This window comes from Cibotium barometz, chromosome 55, assembly GCF_041138505.1.
Source record: "Cibotium barometz isolate CiBa-2024 chromosome 55, ASM4113850v1, whole genome shotgun sequence".
Classification (NCBI taxonomy): domain Eukaryota; kingdom Viridiplantae; phylum Streptophyta; class Polypodiopsida; order Cyatheales; family Cibotiaceae; genus Cibotium; species Cibotium barometz.
This window is the reverse complement of record NC_141100.1, coordinates 37,293,065-37,319,044: the sequence shown is the minus strand read 5'-3', so window position 1 is coordinate 37,319,044 and position 25,980 is coordinate 37,293,065. Positions and strand designations below refer to the sequence as shown.

The following is a 25,980-nucleotide window of genomic DNA, read 5'->3' as shown; positions in this document are numbered from 1 at the left end:
TCATCTCCGATTACTTTCAGGAACTCCTGCAGATTGTGTCTCTCTTAGCTTATCGGGTGTTCTTTTTCCTCGAAAGAAACCATCTCTGGTATTTTTAGTTTCAAAAGAAACCATCTCTGGTATTATGGTACTTTCAAGCATACAGAGACATTTACTCCTGGACTTGTATGGCTGCAGGTCCTCAGTGGAATAAACAAAGGATCCAATAGTGGGTATCACATGTACGGTAACATTGTGTGTTTCTCTTTTTGTTTTTGTAGGGGCTTGGGGGAATAGTCACAGGGGAACATTGTGGCACTGGACAGGAAATGCTTGGGACTCCAGATGCACAAGAAAATTGCCCTCTGTTCCTACATGGCCTGGAAGGTGCTCCCATAGACCATGGAAAGTGCGATTATGGTCTGCTAATATGGCAATGATTTCTTCTGTAGGAGAGGTGTCTGTCCCCGCAAGCGTCTTGTGACTTGAGATAGTGTTCCTGCCAAATCTGCCAGGCTGTGAGGATACTGATCATCTCTCAGCAGGAGTCTCAAGGTGTGGATGAGGCCATGGAGTTGGGACTATCTGGTTTGCCTCACGAGCTTTGATCCGATGAAATTCCACACTACGTGCTAGGCTTATGCTAACTTCCACAGGCAGATACAGGATCCTCGGGGTCAGAGTTGCTGTGCGGCTGGGCAATCCCAAAAGCTAATGACTTTGGGATTTCTATGCTACCCTGTAGTGCCAGTAGCTGGTATCTGCCCATCATGGCCATTCAGGTGCCAATTGCAAGACTCTAGCGAGTGGCAGTTAAATAGGAGAAAAATGCTCCAGAGGCATGGGTAGAAATTTGTGAGTAGGTCACTGTAATTTGGATATTGGTGCTCGTGTCAACATAATCACCAAGGATTGTTGGGATCTGTGGGGAAGCCCACCACTTAAAGGCATCAGTCTCATGGTTAAGCTTGTCGACAGGAACACAACTAAACCTTTGGGAATCTTTGTGTAAGAAGAGTGTGAGTCCTTGCAACAAGAGGTGCAGCTGCTTCTTTGTTAACAGCTTATTTCTCAATCTGCCCAAGAGCTGGGCTATAGATACCCAAATCCTCTGTGCTCCTTTGCACTCCCATAAGCAATGACACACTATCTTGGATGGAGCTGGGCATCTAGGACAAGAGGGATCCACACCAAAAATAGATCTCCATTGGTTAGTGGGCAACCCACCGTGTAGAAACAGCTAGAAGTAGGAAATCTGGCTCCTCCTGTACGAGAGCCAGAGTCTCTGCTAGAATATCCTCTGAATGGGGGGTGTAATGTCATACACCTCCCAGTGAGGTGTAAGAGTGGGAACTCTTTGGTTCTGCACAGCGTAGCTGAAGAAAGTTATGCTCCTCATGGGGTTAGTCACATCACTTCATTCTCACTCACTAGGGTCCCAATGTGATATCTAATAGGGCATCCACCATATAGCCATAGGCACCATGAGGCATGAGTAACCATCAATGTGGATGGGTCAGTATACCAATGCTTCACATGTAAATCACATCTCTCCATCTGCTATCCAGATTGAATGGAATAGAAGGCAACACCCTCTTCCTTCTCTGGCTTTGGGAATCCCAACACCTGAAGGGGCACGCCTGTCCTAGAAAAAACCCCCAACCACAAGCGATGATACTAATGTAAAAATGTACCAATGATCCAGTGGTTAGGTATAGCTCCATCAATCTGTGCAATTTCTTGGTGACTTCCTCTGAGATGCTGGGCAGATGCCTCTCATGTAGATGCCTCTCATCATCTAGAAGACACCTAAACTTCTTCTAATCAAGTACTATCGTTGGGCATCTCTTCCAGCCTGGCTATTGCATATTCCTTGCTGCACCAAGGGATCCGCCAAGATCATCTTTGATACAGTCGTTCCGCATAATGGGCTGCTTGTCAACCTCATCTACTGAGGTGGGGGGTCTATGATGTAAAAATATCCGCATATTGCTCCAAGCCTAGATATGGAAGAAACCAGTGGTGAGGACAGGTAAATTGCCTGAGAGAAAATAAAATTTGCCTCCAATCACCATCGCTCTCAAGGATACATCTAAGAATATGGTACATGAAAAAATCCTTCCAAGACATAGTACCAGGAAGGAATGTTGTAACCACCAACTTGCAAAGCAGAGCTTTGCACTGGATCTCTGGATCAATGATGTTCAATCTCCTTTCGTGCTTGGGAAGGATAATAGTTTCCCAAGCAACTCTGGACCTGGTATCTGATGTGCCATGAACTCCCAACCATAAGAAGTTGTGGATCACCCTCTGCAACTGTCTAATGCATCTATGGTCATAACACCAACGAGAAGTGACATACCAAGCTGTGGCAAGCAACACTTGGTTTACCACCAGGGCTCTAGATGCATCTATGGCGAGAAATCTGGAAGTGCTCACATCGGCCTCCACAAGCTTCCCCTACCTGCTCACCCCTCTGCTCCCCTCCTCTACGCTGCGCTTTCCTCGCACCTTCCTGCTCAGCCCCCCTCCTCCCTCCTCTTTGCTGGCCACCCCTTTGCCTCCCTGCTCACTCCTTTGCCTCCTCCCTCTTCTTCGCTGCTTCCCCTCCTCTACCCCTTGCCCCCCTTTACGCTGTCCCTCTCCTCCATTGCCTCCCTTTCCTCCGCTCCTTACCCCTCCTCTGCTTCACCTCGGGTAGCCTCAAGAACAGAATACACTGAAACAAGGTTCAAGTCGGCCTCATTCTTGACTGGCATCATGGCTAATGAATCCCCTCCTGCCTGGGCAAATCATCCACACAAGATGCGCTTGCAACCCTCTTTGCCGAAATTGAGAAAGACTCCAAGACGACACTCATTGGAAAATCTTTGGCTCACACATCCCATATCCAAGCCCGTGACTGGGTACTAGCGGCATTGCCCTTCAGGCTTCGACTTCACGCTCCATTTTAAAGATGTAAAGCTACTTGGGAGAGGATTCTTCCAAGTAGACTTTGACATAGAGGAGGCAGCCTCAGAAGTGCACAAGGCCAGTTTCCCTTTGGGCCCTAGGAAGATTTTCTTCCTACCCTACACTAGCTACTTCGGCCTTGTCAAAGAAGACTAGAACTGTTACCCTATTACACTTAGATTCTTAGGTCTTCCTCATGCTTATTGGCCATTGTTGGAGGCCATTGGGGCAGCCTTTGGGCTGGTCTTGTAGGTGCCCACCATGCCTTCTTTCTGTTGCTCAGGTAGTCATTGCCTCGGCTGATGCTGTTCCTAGGGTTATGGTGTTGGCTCGTGACACTGAGTCTTTATAGGATTTTGTGGCTTCCGGCATCTAATCGTCCCTTGAAGCAATGTATGGAGACTTTTAGGAAGACCTGACTAGTGCCGGGTTTGTCACCAAATGGGTCACTCTATGCGGGAGATTGCCCTAGGGCTAGGGTCATAGGAGGCAGTGCAAACACTCTCCTCAAGCGACATAGCCTAATGCTCCACCTCAGCTAGATTCTCGCCATGAGTGGCGGGTCGTCTCTCATGGCCACCCTCTAGGTGGGAACACTGGGGCACATGATGATGCCTCTCCCAAAGATAATGTATAGAGTGATGATGTATTGGGTCAAATTGATGAGTTTGTAGAGTCATCCTTGTAGAAGGATGTTGCATCAGGGCAGAATGACTATGTTGACTCCTCCTTGCTTGGGATGGACAATATGCAAGATGCACTTGCATGGATGCACAGGACACATTGCCATCTTATGAGGCCTTGGAGGATGCACAATAGGATGTATGCCATGATGCTTGCAAAGCACCCATGCATTGTGCACATATGCAGAGACCACACAGATTCCAGGACAGAGTGAACATGCTGACAGTGGACTTTGCTGCAAGGATTACCCCCTCCAGCATTATGGGAGGCGGGTTCAGACTTTGGTCAAGTGGTCTCTTAGGTCCGGAGTCAGAACCACTTCTTTACCATGAGGATTGTCTCATGGAATGTGCAGGGTCTATGGAGGCTTCCCACCTACAATAGGAAGCACCTTGTTAAGGGCACAATACACACCAATGTGAGAGTAGCTTGGGATACCATTATTATCCCTAAGCAAAAGGGAGAATTGAACATCATTGACCCTGAGGTGCAGTGTAATGTTTTGCTTTGTAAGCTATTTGGCAGAGGATTTCTTCCTAGCAGTGAGCCTTTGACGGACTTTCTTTTGCTGAGATTACGAGGTGCACTCTGATTAGGGAGGTGATCGGATTTACAGCCCACGTTTCATTTTTTTTGGATGCAGAGCATCGAGCACCTTCTTCGCCTTTGGTGAGATCTCTTCTGCGTGCCTAGGATCACATGAGGAGTTTCTTGGTTCATATACCTCCGTGGTCAGTTGAGGAGGCTAACAGGCAGCCCATTGTGTGGAATGACTTGACTTTGGATGAGCATGGTAGACCTCTTGGGGCAGCCACACATATCCAGTGGGTTGCCTGGGTAACTCTTTTCCCCACAGTGTTAGATTGGAAGAAGCTTAAGAGCCTCATGGAGGATGAGAGAATGCTTCGGACACAGCACTTGAGAGGCACTAGTCAGAGGATTATGCAGATTGATGCAGCCATACCCAACCACTGGATCATAGGGAACTTCATGGAAGGGCCTCATCACTCATGGTTTGGGGTGTTTTCAGGGAGAAGGGCACCCCTTCAGGTCATGTGCCTTTCCACTTTTGGTGAGGACAATGTACCGGTTTTTACTCCATTTTGGATAGATGGTTCTTAGAGAGACGTCTTGGATAGGATATCCTTGAGGTTCTGATGGTCTGGCCAGTGAGAGTAGTGGGCAGAGCACGGAAGCACTTCTATATTGATCCACCTCATGGGATGATTACAGATTCTTGGAGCCTCTGTGGGCGTCCTATTAAATACTTGCACTGGGACCGATAAGTGGGAGTGGAGGGATGTTTTTAACCCCATGAAAAGCATGCCCTTCTTTTAGTTACACAATGTGGAATGCTTGGCACCTGGTTCTGGGAAACATCTAGAGAGTCCCTACTCTTAGACCTTGGTGGGAGGCTTATGGGATCACCATTGACATCTAGAGAGCTTTTTGGTGGAGGTTGTGGCACTCGCATAGGGAAATGAGGATTTTCTCTTTTATTTGGCTTTCTCTACTAGATGGTCTTGCTACCAACGAGTGGACTTTGTTGGTGCTATCCCAGCTTGCTTGAGAAGCACAAGAGCTTCAGAGACAATCCACCATTGCTAATGGGAGTGCAGGAAGGCATAGAGGATTTGGATTGCAAGAGAACACCTTTTTGGAAGGATGAGAAGGGATGCCTACATTTGTTTTGGTACTTTTGCTTGGTTGACACAGTCGGACCCTCAACTCAGGTTTGAGGGGAACGGTCGAGATATGGTCATGACAGGGAGTGGGTCGGTGGTGCCATCTTCAAGACTTGCCAGAGGCTACGTATCACCGGCACATAGGTTGGACACTGCAGTCTGCCACGGGAGATCATTGCTAGCATCACAACTTGGCACATTTGGAAGGCTAGATGCAGTGAGGTCATAGAGGGCACTTTGGTTTATGATACACAATGCTTTTGCAAGATTTGGTGTGATATATATATATATATATTTTTCTCGAGAAAAAGTTCCTTCTATTATATACCAATAAAAACAACCATAATAGCTACTTACAAACTCAGCTCCGCATGGGGAGTGAGAGTCGAGAAACAAAAAAAAAGGAGGGGGGGGGGGGCGCGCGGCTGGGGGGGGGGGGGGGGGATGCTGTTCTCTGCCGGCTGGCCACTCTAGTAGGAGAAGGCTATCTTACACAATGGGGGGAGGGAGAAACAACCACATGGGTGGTCTATAGTGTTGAGTGGCCTCACCACCACTCAGTGAGAAAGGGACCGTGACGCCAGATGGTGAGGAAGGCCTCCCAGCGCTTTCACATGTGGTCTAAGTGAGTCACCTTGAGGCTTTCCCCATTGTCCACGGAGGGTATGAATGATATCGAGAGAGATGCTCTGGATGGGCTCTGTTGGGGTGGGGTGAGGGTGCCTTTGATGGCTTTGTTGCATCAAGCTTTCTAGATGTGCCACGCAATACTGCTACATATCTCTCATCTCTAGTTAGAACCTGAAGTCTAGTGACCAATAGATGGAGCTAGGACTAGCATTGCAGAAATATGAAGGTGAGAGAGACATGAAGGGCTAGTCCTCCACCCTCCTCCTCATATGACATGACGGCCTCAGCTGCAATGGCCCAAGCAACTGTGCCCCACGTAACTGTTACGTACCTAATGCTAATCCTCGAGATTAGTGGCCTAATCCGGCAAGGTTAGGGGAGCCCTGGGATTAGGGAAAGCAGGCTGATACAGGCGGCTAAAACTCATGGTTAATAATACCAAGTATACTGGCTATTTATGACTAGACAATTATTTATAGGAGTAGTAGCCACTATATAAGTGAGACTTGGATTATTATTGTTCACAGAGAGTTATTCACTCTGTGGCAAGAAAGAAGTAGGTGTTTTTTCATGGTTACTTGTGGATTCTATAGGAGAGAGAGAGAGAGAGAGTAGTATTTATGCGTATGTGCAAGAAGGGGGGAAAATTGTCCCAGAAACCTTGATTGGAGCATGGTTTCTTCTTGTCAAAGTGTTGTAGCAACAGGTTGCACAGGTTTTATGCATGGGCTGTAGTGCGCTTTTGTAGCTATGGGTCATGCGCATAGGAGTTGCCTATGGGAATGCATGCATGGATTGCAAGGGGTGCCAAGCAAGGTGGCTGTGGATGCAGGGAAGGGCTGCGAGCAAGGGGCCAAGGCTTGGCATAGATCTGTATAGGTCATATAGGTTGGTACAGTTGCCATACAGGGTGCTGTGGACAGCCTAGCAGACTAATAGGCCTTGTGCAGATGTGTGCACATATGGGAACGACAGGAGGAGGTAGACTTGGGTCTTAGTAGGGTGGAAAAAAAAGCATGGGGCGGGGGCCACGTTTTTTTAAAGGAAAACACATGTTGCTATTTTTATAATAAAAAGAAAACAAGGTCATGGTTTTTTGGACAAAGTGGGTTTAGGGATATTTTTATCCTTGTGCACATGGGAAAGGCTTTTAAATGTTTTTTTTTTGGTAGAAAGCACATGGATTTGTGTTTTTTACCTAAAAAGTGGGACTAAAGTAACCTTACCAAACTCGGTGCGTGATGAAACTTTGGAGACAGTCTTTGCATGGATACACAAAAAGGTTTTCAATTCTCGTGCGTGGAGTACAGGTAGGCAGTGCTTTTTTTTTTCCCGGGAAAAAGATCCTTCTATTAGTTACCAAGAAAACAGCCAAAATGGCCAAGTACAAAGTTCAAACCCGTCCCCAAGGGAGAAACGCCAGTCAAGATGAACAAAGGGGAGGATGCACTTCTCCTCTCGGGCTGGCCGCTCTAGGAGGAGAAGGCTATCTCATACAATTGGGGGGGGAGAGAGGGGGTAACCACAGAGGTGGTTTGTAAGGGCTTGCCACCATATCTGTTAGAAGGGACTGTGCTGCCAGATCTTGACGAAGGCCTCCCAACGCTTCCTCATGCGGTCTAAGCCATCTTGAAGCTGTTCCACTGACCACGGAGGGTATGAATGATATTGAGCTAGGTGCTCTGGATGGATCCGCCAGTGGGGTGAGGGTGCCTTCGATGGCTTCACTCCATCAAGCTCTCCATATATGCCACGCAACTGTACTACTGCAAATCTCCCATCTCTAGCAAGAACCTAGGGTCCAACAACCAGTAGGCGGAGCTGAAATTGGCACAATGGAAATACGAAGGTGAGAGACCGGAAGGGCTTGTCCCCCACCTTCCTCCTCATACAGCATGATGATCGCGGCCTCAGTGGCCCAAGCAACAATGCCCCACGTAACAATACGGGGCAGGAGCCTGATCCATAGTGAAAATGCAAAGGATCCTTTGCCACACTTGTTGGGCCTTTGGGCAATCCCAAAGACAGCGACGCTGTACTCTGGGGATGGCCACACCTCTGACATAATGGTGGTTTGCCCCCAATGGCCAACCAAGTGCCAACTGCTAAGCTCCTATGTGTCAGTTGCTACATGAAAAGAGTGATCTTTCGCGGCCGAAAGCTGTCCCACAGCCGCTTCCAAAAATCTGCAAGAAAATACGGTGGGAGGCCTTGGGTTTACCAACGTGCTGTTGCTGTTGGAGTGCCCTCTACCTTTGACATCTGAATTGTGCGGCCCAACCGTACAGTGTAAGCAAAGAAGGGGGCACCAGGCGACTCCTCTCTATCCTCTGGATCTTGCCATGTCCACTCTCCTGGGTCCCACTGGAGACTTGTAATAGGCCGGCCCTCCCACATCCATAGCCGCCATAGTCTCTCTCTAGCCACCTTGGCCGGTGGAGGGTTGATGTGCCACTTATGTGCGTGAAAACCAATCAACCTCACCCTCTACAAGGTGCATCTCGTGAGGTCCTCTAAGAGGGTCTCTGATCTCTCCAATTTGCCATGAAGCCCTATAGAGAAGGTGAGTAGAGCGGAGTACTCATCCGCACCATGAACTGCCAGGAGTATATCGTGCCTAGTGAACACTCCCAGCCACTGCGGAGGAGAAGGATCCGGTATCGGGCCTGCCACTTTGGAGGTATGGAAGCGTTGATGTCGAGGCTAAGTGGGTCTTTGTCCCAGATCCCAAGAAGGCCTCTCCTAAGCCTTTGGGGGTAGCTCTCTCAATGCAAGCCAATCTCCAAGTGACCTAGCAGGGCCCGTACTCAAGGCTCCCCAAGATGTGTGTGGGCAAGTCCTGAGCATGTGACCATTGGGCAAACGAACCAAAGGATTCCAGATCAGAGGCTGCCAAAGCTGCTCCTCGAAGGCTACTGGAGCTGATTGTTGCAAGGCCGACGATCCCATGCACGCAAGAGACTAGCTGCAAATGCTGTCCTCAAATGGTGGGCTAAATCCATGTGTCCACATCTCTGTAAAGATCCATCTCATGCTCTGAGGCCAAGGGCCTCCTACGGTCAGAGTGTGGGTAGAGATCCTAGCCTGGAGGAAGCCCTTCCAAGGCTCACTGCCAGGAAGAAGACCACGAATGATCAATTTGCCCGATAGGACATGGCTCTGAATGGATGCCCAGGCCTTCTCTGCATCGTGCGGTTGAATAATCACTCTCCAGGCCACCTTGGCCCTGGTCGGTCTCCCATTACTGCCAGCCCATAGAAAGTTCCAGATCAAATGCTGAACCAGACCAATACACGCCCGAGAGAAAGAAAAGCAAGAGGTAATGTACCACATGGTGGCAAGATGATCTTGGTTCTCCACCACTATCTAGCCAGCTAGGGAAAGCTTGGCCGAACTCCAGTATAACAGCTTCTTCCGAATGCTTAGAAGAAGGGGGGCGAACTGTTGCTCAGGGGAGATGTCGATGCCAACTTGGCATCCCAGATAGCGAACTGGGGTCCCCTCGGGACGCACTGAAAAGCCTCAGTTGGATGCCAAGTCGGGACAGGCGATGAGCCAACCCAAAATCCACACGACTTGTGCCAGTTGATTTGTGCTCCAGATGCATGATAGAAAACCTCAATCGCCTCGACGAATTCTCCCTTGCCCCCCGACAGGTATGATGTTGTGTCGTCGGCTAACTTGGAATCAAGAAGCTCCTCTTGCACTTGGATGGGGGGAGACAGTCCCTAGAGTCCGGTCTCGTGGGCGGAGAGAAAACTGCTCATGGCCTCAGCGAACAAACAGGAAAAGATAAGGTGCCAGAGGGCACCCTTGTGTGACTGAGCGTGAAAGCAAAAATCTGTCACCTCTAGCACCGTGAATAAGAACCTAGCTATGAGAAGCCGAGTAAATTCCCGATACACCTCGGACCCTCTCCTCCGGGAAACCCATCCTACACATCGTCCCGTCTAGAAAGCCCCAATCTACTCTATCATAGGCTTTCTCGAAATCAAGGAGGAGCACGCTCATATCTTGTTGCCGCATCCTAGTTGACTTGGTCGCTTCCCATAAGGTGAAGATGTTGTCCAGAATACTCCAATCCTGAAAGGGTTGCAATCTCCAGTTGATGGCCTTGGCTAGAATTTTGTAGGCCGTCCCTAGGAGGGTGATGGGTCTCCACTGTCGGAGCTCCAATCTGTCACCATCCTCCTAGGGAATCAGGTGAATCAAACCCTCCAACAGCCACGCTGGCATGGCTCGTATTATGATTATCGCATTAAAGGCAGCCCTGAGGCCACCTTCCATGAGATCCCAATGTCACATAATTAAAGAGGTTGGAAGACTGTCCTTCCCTCGGTAGTGCCGTCATAGCCTCTTCCAACTCGTCAGCCGTGAAGGGGTTCAGGAGGAAAGTCCTAAGAGAGTGAGGGACCACCTCTCTCGTGTGGTGCCACACATGCTGATGCACATCCATCACCTTTGCGGAAATGGGGGTACTGGTGAGAAGAGTGGCAAAGAAATTTGTGGCGATGGCTCTCACATGCAAGGTATGTAACAATGGATACATATGGGCCTACAACCTGCGGTGGATACCCTCTCTCCGTCTATGGGCTTGCAGTCTCAAAGAAATCTGGAGTGACCCTATCTCCCGTGTGCGTCCAAAAAGAGGCTCTGCCGTGGTATTGTACTCCACCCGCTGCTCCTCAATGGATCCATACGGGCAGCATCCAACTGACTCTCGATCCACGAGCTATCTGATGCACTCTCCTCAATGGATCCATATGGTCAGCATCCAACAGACTCTCGATCCACTAGCTATCTGATGCACTCTCCTGAAGCCACTCTGGAGAGGCAAGACCCCTATGCCTAAATAGCGGTGGATACTGAGTCTTGACTCTGTGCTCCAATCCATCCCTTGTGCTGCACTTAGGGGGGAGGAGAAGATCATCGCTCTACTATGTGGGGTGGATGGCTTGGAGTGGTATAACATGACACAAATGCGGATGGGAGCCATCGTCTCCTCAAACATGCTAGCTACATCAATTGGGAGGCACCAGAAAAAAATGTAGTCGATTGGTGGTCCCAACACCATAGGGGGGTTGCCTGGCGACTCTTGAGGGAGAGCCCGGACCGGAGAGGCAGCAATGGTCATCTCCACTGGCTCTGAAAAATGATGAATTAACTGGTCGGGACAGAGCTGACTGGTTGACGTTGCTCTTGATCTGACGTAGTCGGAGGGCGGCAAGAGTGCTCTGGAGAGGTTTGGGAGAGGGGGGGGGGGTGCGGGGTTCTGGAAGAGCCGGAGCAAAGAAAGCAGGAGGGGGGAGAGTTGAGGCAGATTGCGCGGGGGGGGGGGGGGGGGGGAGGGAGGCGGCACTCGGCTTTCGACGTCGGCCGACAATGCTGCCTCGGGCTAGCAGTTTGCCACTCTCTTGCGCCGGCCTTTGTTGGGCCTGGTGCTCTGGGAATTACTGTGGCTCGGGGAGGGGGGGGGAGCCACAGGAGGCGGCCTCCTGGACTACTGGCGAGGGTAGACTCTAGCGAGGTGTCCCACCTGGCGACAGATGAAACATTGGCCTAGGAGGCTAGAGTACTGCACTCTCTGTAGAATCGGGTCCACCCGCAGACTAGGGAGCGAAATGATGTGAGTCTGGGGAGGCGATGCAAACACAAAGGGATGGAATCCTAGCCGTCCGCACAAGAATTGCGGGGGGGGGGGGGGGTGGGTTCCATCACCCTCCCGATAGCACCACCTATCGTTGGGAGGAGAGGAAGGTATTCCTTCTTCCTGTGGGGCCTGGAAAGCAGACTGTCACAAGAAAGCCTAAAATGCCGGGTAGATGGATGATTGGAGTGCTGTTGCGGATTGATTGCATCTATGATTGGATCTAGCATTGGGGTGGTGAAACTCTTTGTTTTGTCACTGGTATGGTGAAGTTGTTATGTTTTGTCTGTTGTGAGTGGTGTTGGGAAACTTGTTGGGTTACCAATGGATCTTGAGGCACGCATGCATATATTCTACAGAGATCCATACTCAAAGTTGTAGCATTGATGGTATTACAATGGATTTCATGGATAGATTTATTCTTCTGTGAAGGGTTAGTTTATGTGCCAGATATCACCAGCAAGTTAAATATTTGGGGTCCACAAATCGGTGAGTATGGGGGTCTACTTCATGTGCGGTTTATGGGTTTCTGGTGAGGTAGATGTTTTAACTTCCGATGTGATTCAGAACTTGTGATTGCTGGATGGTAAAACTGATGTTTTACTTGCTATGTTCATGAGGTATGAGCTTTATCCTCTAATGAGGCAGATATCCAATTATTGGATTTTTTAATCCAGGACTGTGTGGTAGAGTGTTGACTGGTGGGGTTATACTAGTTCAACCCGGTCCTAATGACATTGTGATGTTGTTTGACATCCAGATTACCTTGACACTGTGGTTGGGCAAAACTTGCAGTTTCTAGGTATTTTAAGTAGCCAGGATTGATTGGGTTGAGTTTTGCCCATGATGGTTGTAACTCGTAGGCGGTGGGCGGTGCCCGGGGGACTAGAGCCGTTTACACACTCGTTGATATCATCAATGCATGTTAAAACACTTAAACATGGCCACAGCCTTAACACATATCCATCATTACTTTGCATAAAACATAAAGCTGGACAAAACATCCACAAATGCTGAAAATGGAGCTTGCACGTGTGACACCGCATAGAGGCCGGAATGGGCCGACCCCCCCCTTGGAGTGTTTTATTACCCAAGGAGAATAATATCATGTACAAGCTTTGAGGGCCTTACTCTCCCCACGGGAGATGCCGGATTATCCCTATACAAATGCCATAACACAGCCCAACAGAAGGCTACGCGGAACATAGGCTGTAGAAATGCCGAGCCAACAATATAATCCATATACCTCCGTGTGGGTACTGATTCTTTCCCAAAAACTACGGGTCTTCATGCAATAGAGCTGGTACAGCAAGTACAACTCTCCATTCAGCCGGTACAACAGGTACAATGGCTGGTATAGCCGGTACGGTGGTTGGTACAGCAGGTACAGCAAGTATAAATGCTAGTACATCAGGTACAATGACTAGTACAACAAGTATAGTGGCTGGTACAGCCGGTACGGTGGCTGGTACAACAAGTACAGCAAGTACAAATGCTGGTACAGCAAGTACAATGACTAGTACAGCCGGTACGGTGGCTGGTACAGCTGGTACGGGTGGTTGGTACAGCAGGTTCAGTGGCTGGTACAGCTGGTACGATGGTTGGTATATCAGGTACAACAAGTACAAATGCTGGTGCAACAAGTACAATGGCTAGAAATCATAATAAATGATTAAATACCCGTGCCTTCAATATTTCTTTGCGATGGAAGCCTCCAAAACAGTCCCCAACAGCCAGTATTCTTCATGGGCAGCCTTCAAGAGAGAGAGAAAGAGAGTAGCCATCATTAGGGCAGCCTTCAATGGTGGTAGAGGCTAGTGTGCAGCAAGAGAGCCTCCATTAATGAAGAGAGAGGGCTCCAATTTATAGATTTGGGCCTCCCATGAGCTAAAATGGCAAGAGAAGGCTACGATGACAAGTGGAGAGCTACACAATAGCTGAAGTGACAAGTGTGAGGCCACTTGTCTCACTTTGATCCACTTTCCAACAAGTGTCAGGCCACTTGTCTCACTTTGGTCCACTTTCTTGCCACATGTCCCAATCTAAGAGATAGGTTCTTCCATAAACTTTATCTCTAAAAATATCTTAACTGGTAGACATTCTGTCATAGGCACTCCAACTCTTGGTATCTGCTCAATTCCAGATGTAATGACGCGAACATAATTTTCATCGGAGTTGGGCCAAAAATAGCAACTCTCCTAAATTTTAGGAGTGTGGTCCTTTGTATTCTAGGATAATCCCCGATTCCCAAAGCTTGTACTTTCCAAATATTTAAACATCCTGGAGTCCACCAGACCCCTTTCAGACTGGAAATGTCCAGGTTGGTGACATCCTTCCCAACTTCTTAAAAGTTGTCCGCAACTTTAAGCTTTAAGCCATATATTCAAGATATAATCATGTTCCATCGAGTCGGCGAGACGAGACAGTCTCAAAAATCCAATATAACTGAAGAATCCATGTCCCAAAGAAATAGGCGAGACTAAATAAGTCTCCATAATACCAATATCAAAATCATGTCCCAAGATAAATGGGCGAGACAAAAAACAGTCCCATAAGTCCAGATATCATAATCATGTCCCAAGTAAATGGGCGAGACAAATCAGTCCCATAAGTCCAGATATCATAATCCATGTCCCAAGTAAATGGGCGAGACAAATCAGTCCCATAAGTCCAGATATCATAATCCATGTCCCAAGTAAATGGGCGAGACAAAATAAGTCTCCTGCCAACAAGACATCGGTCCACATGACCATTGGTATAGACATAAGTCCCATCATGTCCACTTTACCACTTGCACTCCGTGTTGGTACTCTGACCACACACCTTGGATGAGAGGTGGGCTCAAGTAACAAGATAAAACAATCACTCGCAGCAGGCATAGATAAGCTGGTGTTCCATAAGCATTTCTGCTACACATAGTTTATAGGCATTTCGGCCACCAATAGTTTGTAGGCATTTCGGCCACCAAGTCACACTACTCTCTCAAGTGCCCATGTTCCCTTCCATTTGCTCTCTATTGTTCCACCCACACATGGTAGAAACAATCTTCAAGAGAGCACGTAGGACAAGAGAACACTACACAGGGTATGTTGTGCTTGTCACTACCCTTTGAAGTGCCCATGTTCCCTTCCATCTGCTCTCTATTGTTCCACCCTCACATGGTAGAAACAATCTTCAAGAGAGCACGTAGGACAAGAGAACACTACACAGGGTATGCGAATCATGAGTTTCATAAGTCCAATGCATCCCAAATAAAGGGAGCCAAAAGGAATAATCCATCCCAGTAAAAGGGAGTCATAAACATAATCCATAAACCTGAGGATGGATCCAAATCCCTAGAAAAGAATTTCAAGAATCCATAGACCTGTATACCATAATCCTTGTATACCATAACTCTTACCACATACTCTGTGCTAACCACACACCTTGGAGTAGAGGTGGACTTTATCCATAAAACCATCATATCCATGAGATATCCAAAGATTTCTTCTCTATAAACTCGGATAGATTCGTCCATAGAAATTGCTTGTGAAGCCCAATATCTATATAAATCTCGTCCAAGAAAGAAATCTCCATAGATATAATCCATCCCAATAAAGGGAGCCATAAACAATGTTTCCCTGAAACCATGTCAAGGCAAACAACACCACCTTTCTCCTTGCATGGCTATACAAGGGTTAGTGAACATAAAAAAACACTTCATAGTAACCAGCAAAAGCACCAACTTTGCAAACTCAAAGTTTACTTAGCTTCTCTTTGCCAGGTTGGTCATGAAGCCAAAAGAAATATCTCGTCACCATATCCTTAAGATATCCTAAGATATATCTCCATATAGCTTGCCTGTAAGCTTGATAATATAATCCACAATATCCATATGGAAAGAGTGCTGAACGTGTGCACATAAAGCCAACTCCATACTTCCAAGATAAATTTTGTGAATTCATAAATCCTTAGATCAAGCTGTCTACTGCTCATACTCTTGCTTCATACGCTCTGAAGTGGCTGGCCATTCTTAATAGCAATGATGGTAAGTGTGGTCGAAAAGATCTTTTCTCTTCCTTATTGATAGAAGGAAGCCTCTGCTTCCAAGAAAGCCTATGCTCTGATACCAATGTAACTCGCAGGCGGTGGGCGGTGCTCGGGGGACTAGAGCCGTTTACACACTTGTTGATACCATCAATGCTTGTTAAAACGCTTAAACATGGCGACAGCCTTAACACATATCCATCATCACTTTGCATAAAACATAAAGCTGGACAAAACATCCACAAATGCTGAAAATGGAGCTTGCACGTGTGACACCGCATAGAGGCCGGAATGGGACCCCCCCCTTGGAGTATTTTATTACCCAAGGAGAATAATATCATGTTTAAGCTTTGAGGGCCTTACTCTCCCCACGGGAGATGCCGGATTATCCCTATACAAATGCCATAACACAGCCCAACACAAGGGTACCAAGCCGGAACATAGGCTGTAGAAATGCCGAGCCAACAATATAATCCATATACCTCCGTGTGGGTACTGATTCTTCCCCAAAAACCACGGGTCTTCATGCAATACAGCTGGTACAGCAAGTACAACTCTCCATTCAGCTGGTACAGCAGGTACAATGGTTGGTACAGTAGGTACAATAAGTACAAATGTTGGTACATCAAGTACAATGACTAGTACAGCAGGTACAGTGGCTGGTACAGTTGGTATGGTGGCTGGTACTGTTGGAAATAAGTGCACACTAGGTGTACTATTTCTCTAGTCTAGTTTCAGTTGAGTCTTTGTGTCTTGAGTCTAGTGCCATGTGGTACCTCTACATTTATCCCATAAGTGAGTCTACTCAATCTTGTACTTCTCACCTATAAATTGTAGGTGTCACATCAATAATCAATCAATCTTGTGTCTTGTCTACACTCATCTCAAGGTATGTCTACGCTTTATGTCTTCTTCTAGTCTTGCTTTCATTTTAGTTTCAGTTTCAGCTTTGTCTCTACCTCATTTTTCATAACATGGTATCAGAGCAGGTTTATCCTGGCTCCCCTCATCTTTGCCCCTGTTTCCTGTGAGCGACTGCCCCTCTTCTTGCTGCAGTCACTTGGTTCAGAACAGGCCGCCGCCTTTGCTGTTGGCCGCCGCCTAGCTGGGTGCTGCCCCTGCTCTTGGTAGTCGACCTGCTGCTGTAGCAGCCCAACAACTATCTGCCTCACGTTTTTTTTTGTATCTCACCGTTTCTATATGTTCGCTCCTGTCCTCTAGTATTGCACATGCAGCTCGTCATATCAGTAAGCAACCCGCCGGCCTGAATTTTCTGTCCGCCCACTTTCTTGCTGTCCACCCTGTTCAGGCTCATATAGCCCGCTGTACTGTTGCTGCTCTCCTTTGGCTGCCTTCTTCATCGACTCAAGGGTGTGCATCATCTAGAAGCAACTGCAGATCGACTTTCCTCCTAACGAGCTATTTGCTGCATTCAGTTTTGCCATCGCTTCCTCTTGAAGAGTCTACAAGGTACTGTGCATTGTCTCCTTGAGGTTGCTGGTCAGTCCTTTTCTTATCCTCATATCTGCAAACTGCTAGTTCCTCATGCTTCGATGGGCTGTCACATGCTATGGCCTTGACAAGTGGTGAGAGAGCCGGCTTCTAAAAACAGTTTGGATCTCTTCTTTCATTCATTTCTGCAATCTTGTAAGGGAATAGACACTGCCCTTGCATTTTAGCAAGAGGTAAGACCTTCCCACATGGCCTCTTCTCATTCTCTCATGTCTATCGACAAATTCAATGGGTCCAACTTTCATACTTGGCAAATCAAAATCAAGTGCCATCTTATGAAAGAAAGTCTTTGGGACGTTGTTCACCATGCTGCTCCCGAAGATTCCGACATTGAGCAAGTTATCACTTATGCTCCCACTGCCAAGAATGACAAAGCCTATGCTATCATCTTGCTCGGTCTTGGAGATGATTACATTCATCACATCTCCGACATACAGTCTGCTTCTCGAGCATGGATCACTTTGGATACCCTTTTTGGACCCCGCTCTAAAAACTCTAAGATTTCACTTATGATCTCATTCTTTGATCTATATATGCAGGAGGCAGCTACTATAGCCTCTCATGTCAATTATTTTCGCAGTCTTATGGTTCGGCTTGCATCAGTGAAGTCCCCCATCTCCGAAGATATTGCTATCGCTGTGCTTCTCAAAAGCTTACCTGACACCTATGCTACTCTTGTCACTACCTTCAAGTATCACAATAATCCTACTCTTGAAGGTATCATCAATGCTCTCCAAGAAGAGGAAAGAACAAAACAACAAAAGGTAACTGACACTGCATTTTTAGCAAAGAAAGGAAGTTCTAAGGTAAGAAAGCCTTGCACCCATTGTGGAAAAACTAATCATATGGAGAAGGACTGCTTCAAGGCTCATCCATGCACCATTTGTGGCCGTGATAATCACCGGGAGAAGGACTGCTACTCTAAAACCTCTACATCAGCCCCTGCATCTACCTCAGCCCATGTTGCTGCAGCATCTCCATCAGCAGATCTTGCTGTTCATTCCTCACATGATGAGGAGTGGGCTTTCTGATTACTTCACCTTTCTTGTCTACCACTTTGACCACTGATGATGTAGGTCAAGGGGTTCTAGTGTCTTACTCATTATGCTTTTTGACCTCTCTCTTGTCCCTACCCAAGAGGCAGAGATTGTCCTTGAGGAGGGGATGTCTTCAAGGTCCATCTGTTTGTCTACAGTCAGGTCTACAGTCAGTCTTCTGTCTATCTAGTCTTGTCTGTCTGTCTATTTGTCTATCAATCTGACTGTGTCTTGTTTTAGATCCATCTTGTCCCTATCCTTGTGAACCCATATGAGGATATCACTTGAGGAGGGGTGTCTCAGGATCTTTTGTCTCTCATGTCTTGTCTCTCAGTCTATCAGTCTTTATGTCTGTCTTCTAGTCTTGTCCATCTTGTCTTCTAGCTTGTCTCTCAATCCTTGTCTAGTCTCTCTGTCTTGGTCTTATCTTTTGTCATGTCATAGTCTTGTTTTTTTGTCTTCCTCCTAGTGTCCACTTAAGGAGGGTGTTGGAAATAAGTGCACACTAGGTGTACTATTTCTCTAGTCTAGTTTCAGTTGAGTCTTTGTGTCTTGAGTCTAGTGCGATGTGGTACCTCTACATTTATCCCATAAGTGAGTCTACTCAATCTTGTACTTCTCACCTATAAATTGTAGGTGTCACATCAATAATCAATCAATCTTGTGTCTTGTCTACACTCATCTCAAGGTATGTGTACGCTTTATGTCTTCTTCTAGTCTTGCTTTCATTTCAGTTTCAGTTTCAGCTTTGTCTCTACCTCATTTTTCATAATAGGTACAGCAGGTACAACAAGTACAAATGCTGGTACAACAGGTACAATGACTAGTACAGTAGGTATAGTGGCTGGTACAACTGGTATGGGTGGCTGGTACAGTAGGTACAGTGGCTTGTACAATCGGTACGATGGTTGGTATAGCAGGTACAGCAAGTATAAATGCTGGTGCAATAAGTACAATGGCTAGAAATCATAATAAATGATTAAATACCCTTGCCTTCAATATTTCTTTGCGATGGAAGCCTCCAAAACAGTCCACAACAGCCGGTATTCTTCATGGGCAGCCTTCAAGAGAGAGAGAAAGAGAGTAGCCATCATTAGGGCAGCCTTCAATGGTGGTAGAGGTTAGTGTGCAGCAAGAGAGCCTCCATTAATGAAGAGAGAGGGCTCCAATTTATAGATTTGGGCCTCCCATGAACTAAAATGGCAAGAGAAGGCTACGATGACAAGTGGAGAGGCACACAATAGCTGAAGTGACAAGTGTGAGGCCACTTGTCTCGCTTTGATCCACTTTCTAACAAGTGTCAGGCCACTTGTCTCACTTTGGTCCACTTTCTTGCCACATGTCCCAATCTAAGAGATGGGTCCTTCCATAAACTTTATCTCTAAAAATATCCCAACTGGTAGACATTCTGTCATAGGCACTTTGCCAACTCTTGGTATCTGCTCAATTCCAGATGTAATGACGCGAACATAATTTTCATCGGAGTTGGGCCAAAAATAGCAACTCTCCTAAATTTTAGGAGTGTGGTCCTTTGTATTCTAGGATAATCTCCCATTCCCAAAGCTTGTACTTTTCAAATATTTAAACATCCTGGAGTCCACCAGACCCCTTTCAGACTGGGAAATGTCCAGGTTGGTGACAATGGTTGTCCTCAGTCTGTCAGGCAGCAACGGGTATATCATATTTTGGTGAATGCTGTACGGATTCGGCACCAGGAGACCATATGATTTGGTCAAATTTGCCTACAATGATGTTGAGCATAGAACTCCTTGCGACAACTAGGTTATGTGCAGGTTTTGAAAGCTCGGGTTTCGGGTTTCCCTGAGATTGCGTTGACAGATATTGACTTGCACTAGAGGGTTTTTATTGGTGGTGTTCTGGTTTGAACAGAGTTCCGATGTGTTATATCAATGGTGTTTTGGATTGAACATGGTCCTGATAGGAGCACTCTCTAAGGTTATTTATGATGAGAGTGCAGAGATACCTGATAATTATATGATTCGCAGATAGGGAAGCATTTGCTGATGATCCTTGGTGTATTGGGCAAACAGGAGGGTCCATTAGGTTTTGGAGGTTATGCATACGTCTCGAGGTGACCATTTGATTGGGAGAGGCATATCGGTATGGTTGGCTTTGTTTATGTTGTACTAGCATTCAGATACTGATTACAGTCTGAGTATGCAGATGTACGGTTTTCAACCTGGTATTTGGATTGATGCAGCTAGAGATTTCTGAGAGGATAGCTAGTCGGTGCATCGGATGCCATCAGATGCTATCAAGAGTGCTCAGGATAGAGCACGGTTATATTCTAATAGGAGGCATTCTACCCGCTGGAATGCTGGGTTGTTTGAGAGTTCCCAAGAGTTCTAAGACATAACGATTGGGGAAGGTTGAGAAGTTATTCCATAGGTACGGGGTATTATGTTGTAGCTAGCAGATAGTTTTTTTTTTTTTCCGAGAAAAGATCCTTTCATTAGTTATATAAAAACGCCCGTAGGGCTACAAAAGATCTCTCTTGCTCCTAAGAGAGAGAAGAGCAGCGAATACATCATGGCAGCCCGGGAGACTCTCCCTAGGTGCTGCAAAATACAAGCATCAGTACAAAGAACTGAGCGGCTAAATCATACAATAGGGGGGGGGGGAGAGCCAAACAGGTGGCCTGTAGTGCCAACGGGGGGATCCCGTGTGTAAGGTGTAGAAAGGGCCACAGTGCCAAGTGGTGTGAAAGGCCTGGCGCCGTAAGATCGCCTCATCCGAGTCTCCCCGGATGCGGTCGTACTGTCCTCGCAGGGTGTGGATCAACTCCTGCCAAATCCCCCGTACAGTCTCTGTTGGTGGCTCCAATCTCCCCTCAAAGGCCGTAAAGCACCGGGCCCTCCAGGTGAACCAGATGGTGAGGCTGCTGAGGAGCTCCCATCGTAAATCCCTCTCCTGTGTCCAGCTGGCGGACGAGAAATCCGGTGCCGAAGCCAGGCGAGGCTGGCCCCTAATAAATCTGATGGCCTGACTGCCCTGCTCCATCTCATAGCCCATAGCAGGCCCTGACGAAGTCGACCAAGCAGCGGCACCCCACGTAAACATACCCTCTGGAGAGAGGGGGGCCAGAATACGCAGCATCCGCAGCCAAATCTGCTGTGCCTGAGGGCAGTCCCAAAGGCAATGTCTCTGTGTCTCCATAGGGTGGCCGCATCGGACGCAGGCCGCCGGAAGACCGCTGTAAACAAGCCAAGTGCCAACTGCTGAGCCCCTGTGGTGGGCGACCAGCCACTGAAAAGCCGAGATCCTGCGGGCCTGCCGACTAGCCCAGAGCCGAGCCCAGAAATCCTCCAGGAACTCCTGTGAGAGTCCCTGCAATCGCCAATGCCCCGCTGCCGACCGTCCTCCTCGCCGTCAAAATATGCCGTCCCAGCCGAACAGTATACTGGAAAAAGGTGATCTCTGTGGCCTCAAGGGATGCATAAGGATCATGCCACTCGTACTCCCCGGGGTCCCACTGTAGCCGGGCCAAGGGGCGCGCTGCATATGCCCATATGCGCCAATCCGGGAGCACATCAGCAGGGTCGGGGTCAATATGCCACTTCCGAGAAGCGGCAGCCACTACCCGAATCCTCTGAAAGGTGCACTCTGCAACCAAAGGCGACTCCACCTCCACTCTCTGGAGTCTGCCCTCATCCTGAATCTCATAGTAGAGGCATCTGCCATCCTCAGTGCTAGCTCTGACAGCAATCAGGATCTCCAACTGTGTAAAGGCTCCCATCCACCGTGGGGCCACTGGCTCGAGAGGCGTGAACCACTCCTCTGTGAGTGCCTCCTGTATATCATCCCTCATAATCAACCCCCCTCTGAAGTGACTCAGCCTCTCCACCTGGATCTCCTCTGGTAGACTGCAGAAAGCTTGCCAGTCTCCAAAACTACGAGCTGGGCCTGCCGCTAAAGGTCCCCAGGCTAGACGAGGCCGAGAACCCAGCATATGACCCTGCTCCGTGCGAACTGCTGGGCTCCAGATGAGCGGCTGCCTGGCCCGCTCCTCAACACAAGAAGGAGGCCGCTGAGAGAGCCCCGGTCTCAGCAGCTCCCAAGCTCTCAGGATACTCAGCAAATCTGTCCTCCCATCCTCTACTGAGGCCTGTCCTCCTCATCTCTATATGAAGATCCAGCGAATCTCTGGTGCCCAAGTACCCCCTGCAGGGGGCGCCCGAGCCTGCAGTCGTTGCAAAAGGAGCTCTTTCCAAGGCTCAGCGCCTGGAAGCAACCCCCGAACAATAAGCTTCCCCAATAAGGCTCTACTCTGATCGACTGGATCTATAATGCCCAAACCGCCCTGAGCCAGCGGAAGTGTAATAACTGCCCATGCAACCTTTGCCCGAGCTGGCTGACCGTCCCGCCCAGACCATAGAAAGTTCCTGATCAGCCTCTGTACCTGGCTGATGCAAGAGCTCGAGAAAATCCAGCACGACGTAATGTACCACATGGTCGCTAACAGCACCTGATTTGCCACCACCACCCTCCCAGCCAAGGATAGTCGAGCTGTACTCCAATACAATAGCTTCTTCCGAATGCTCAGAAGAAGCGGGGCAATCTGCTGCTCAGGTGACAAATCGAGGCCAATCTGGCATCCCAAATACCGCACTGCTGTGCCTGGAGGAATCCATCTAAAACCGGGGTCCGGGCTCCATGCCGGAGTGGGAGCACTACTGATCCAAAAGGCCACTGTCTTGCGCCAATTGATCAATGCTCCCGAAGCTGCACTAAAAACCTGGAGCGACTGCTCAGCCCGAATAAGATTGGCCTCTTGGCCATGCAAAAATAAGCCCGTGTCGTCTGCAAACTCAGCATCAAGCAAATCCTCCCCCCGGACTGGGAGCTGAAGTCCTCTCAAACCAACCTCCTCTGCCATCAAATACATACTCATAGCCTCCGCAAAGAAGAGAAAAAGGAAAGGGGCGAGAGGACACCCCTGACGGACTGATTTGGTCAGCTCAAAACTCGGCCCCCGTCCTCCTGCAATCAGCACCTGGCTGCGAGCTGTGGAATACAGAGCTGCCACCCCTCTGATCCATCCTGGCTCAAAGCCCAGGCGAAGCATAGTGCCCTCTAAGAATCAACAATCAACTCTATCGTATGCCTTCTCAAAATCGAGAAGCATCACGACCAAGTCCTCGCCAAGAAATCTAGCTCGGGCCGTCGCCTCCCAGAAAGTAAAGATGTTGTCAAGGATACTGCGCTCCTTGACAAATCCTGTCTAAGTAGCATGAATCAACTCCCCCAGGAAGGGCTGGATCCTCAAACTCAAGGCCTTTGCTAAGACCTTGTAGACAGTATTGAGGATCGTAATAGGCCTCCAATGCCGAATGTCATCTGATACTCCCTTCCCCTTGGGGATAAGATAGATCAAGCCCTCTGAAAAGCTCTGCGGCATCACCCCAGTGTCCAAAACATGCTGAAAGCCCCTGCGGAGGCCTGGCCCCAAAAGGTCCCAATAGCGCATAAAAAAGGCCGGCGTCAGTCCGTCCTCCCCTGGGCAACTATGTCGCGGCAGGACCCTCAAGGCCTCGGCAAGCTCAATCTCTGACAGAGGCGCACCTAGAACTGTACGCATATGGTCTGTGACCCTCCTCTGCACATGGGCCCACAGAGTATGTCTGCAAACATCTCGATCCTCAGTGGGGGCTGGCTCCGCTGAAAGCAGGTCACTATAAAATGCAGTGGCAATGGCTCTGATCTCCCCGAGCTCAGTAGCTACCGATCCATCCGGTCTACCAAGCTGGCGGACTCCTGCTCGCGCATGACGGGGTCCAGTGATCTCAAAAAACTCCCCAGTCACTCTATCACCAAGCTGCGTCCACTGAGAGGCCTGACGACGATAGTAAAACTCATGTCTCTGCTCCTCTACCTCTCTAACCTCCTGGCGTGCCTGGCTCAGCTGGGACGCCACCCACTCACATGCAGGCTGCTGCTCCTGAAGGCGCTGTAGCGAAGCAAGGCTGCGTCTCAGCCGTTGCTCCCGCTCGTGAATCTCTCCCAGTCGTGTCAAAGCTGCAGCGTGTAGAAAAGAGCTAAGATCAATGAGTCCCTGGGCACACTGGCCCGCTGCATCCTGGTCAGAGCACTGACTATCATGCCAGATCCTCTCAATGTCCTCAGCGAGACTGGGATCTGCAAGTACCCTCTCTGGGATCCTCAACTGCAAGCTGGGCTCCCGTGTCCCCTCCTCCAATGTCAATATAACTGGCGCATGATCTGAAAATGAGGTGCGAGCGAGAATGCCGACGGAGCCCCCTCGCTCCCCTAACCAGTCGCCCACATAAAAGCGATCAATCCGTGATAGATTAGTCCCTCCCTGTCTCGGCGATCCGACCGAGAGAAACTAAGACTGTCCTGAGACCGGGAGAAAACCCCATGCTGCCATGCATCAGTGATCCTCAGTGACATGCAAAACCGGTCCCAAGCTGCAAGCTCCGTGCCGTGCACTGTAACATGACTGCCTCCCACCCTATCTGCCAGGTCCTCAAGCATGTTGAAGTCTCCCCCAACACACCAATGTGCGGCCTCTGGCAATGCATTTGTAACCTGAGTCCAGAACTCTGCTCTGGCACTAGCATGATTGGGCGCATAGATGTTGAGCACACCCAATAGCTCATCATGCATCCTCAGAATGACATACTGTGCTCTACCAGGCACAATGATCCCTCGATCCACAATGGCCTGCCGCCATACATCTGCAATAACCATGCATACTCCTCCCTGTCCACCCGAAGGACCAAACCCTGCAGACCAAAAAGTGTCCCATCTACCAGGCATCACCGAACCATATCTCCGGATCCTCCTCTCACCCAAGTGGTGCTCCTGCATCATCAAAATGTCAATGCTGCCACCAACCAGGCATCTCTGAAGCTCCTGCCTCAAGCAACCTCGATAGCGTATAAAGTGTGCTCCGCCAAGGCCCTGTACATTCCATGAGATGATCCTCATGGATGCCCTGCTGAGGTGGATGCTGTCTCAGCCGTACGGCGGGCCTTCGCAAGCGGCTTGGATGGAGAGTAGTCCCCATCCGAACGGCTGCGAATCTGCCCACCCGGTGTACTGCAAGAATCCCGGATCAGGCGCCAGTGGTTGTGGCCCATGGCGACTGCCTCCTGCTCTGACAGAGAAACCTCGTGTATACTCACATATCCAGGGTCGCGTGCCAAGTCTGCCACTATGCGCACGACCAAATGCCGAATCCCTGAGGTATCCACACTCCCAGGATCCAAGAAAAAATGAGCCAACTCCCAAAGTCGGCCTATCACATCTGTCACCTCCAGATCGCTCATGTGGTGAGAAAACTCAACTGCCTGAGTCTTCAAAGTGCTGAGAGCGAGCTCTAGAGTCCACTCTCGGTCACAAGGTCCACATAGAGGGAACGAGAAGGCCACCGCTGAGTCTAGTGCCTCCTCCCCGCGGGCCGGAGGTATCACTACATGAACTCGAATGGGTGCTGGCTCACGGGGGCCCTCTGCTCCAAAAAGCCGTGTGAAGGTATAATCAAAGGCCTCCGAGCGCTGTCTAATGCCAAGGCGACTCAGCCGACTGCGGATAGATGAAATCCGTGAGGCCCTAATCGGCATAGGTCTCCTCTGTGATGCTCGAGCGAGGTCAGTGCTCAACGCTCTCCGGACTGCAGGTGAGCGCCAGGGAACTGCCAGGGCCTCCCGGGAAGGTGAGGCGGGCGGAGGGGGAGGAGGGGGAGGCGAGGGAGGTGGAGAGGGAGCCGCTGCCGAAACCGGAGCGGGGGTGGGAGGAGGTGATGGTGGAAGCGAGGCGGTGGGAGGGGACGGGGGTGGGGGGG

General features: G+C 48.9%; 1 protein-coding gene across 2 annotated transcripts in view; it reads left to right on the top strand.

The window, feature by feature from the left end:
• Nucleotides 1–25,980, top strand: part of LOC147607709 (uncharacterized) — an 83,391-nt gene that overhangs the window by 20,119 nt on the left and 37,292 nt on the right. For both annotated transcript variants that reach the window (XM_086790398.1, XM_086790399.1), the window contains exons 3-4: nt 21–88; nt 178–221. In XM_086790398.1, the coding sequence (XP_086646524.1) occupies nt 21–88; nt 178–221 (112 nt within the window). The remainder of the gene's footprint in view (nt 1–20; nt 89–177; nt 222–25,980) is intronic.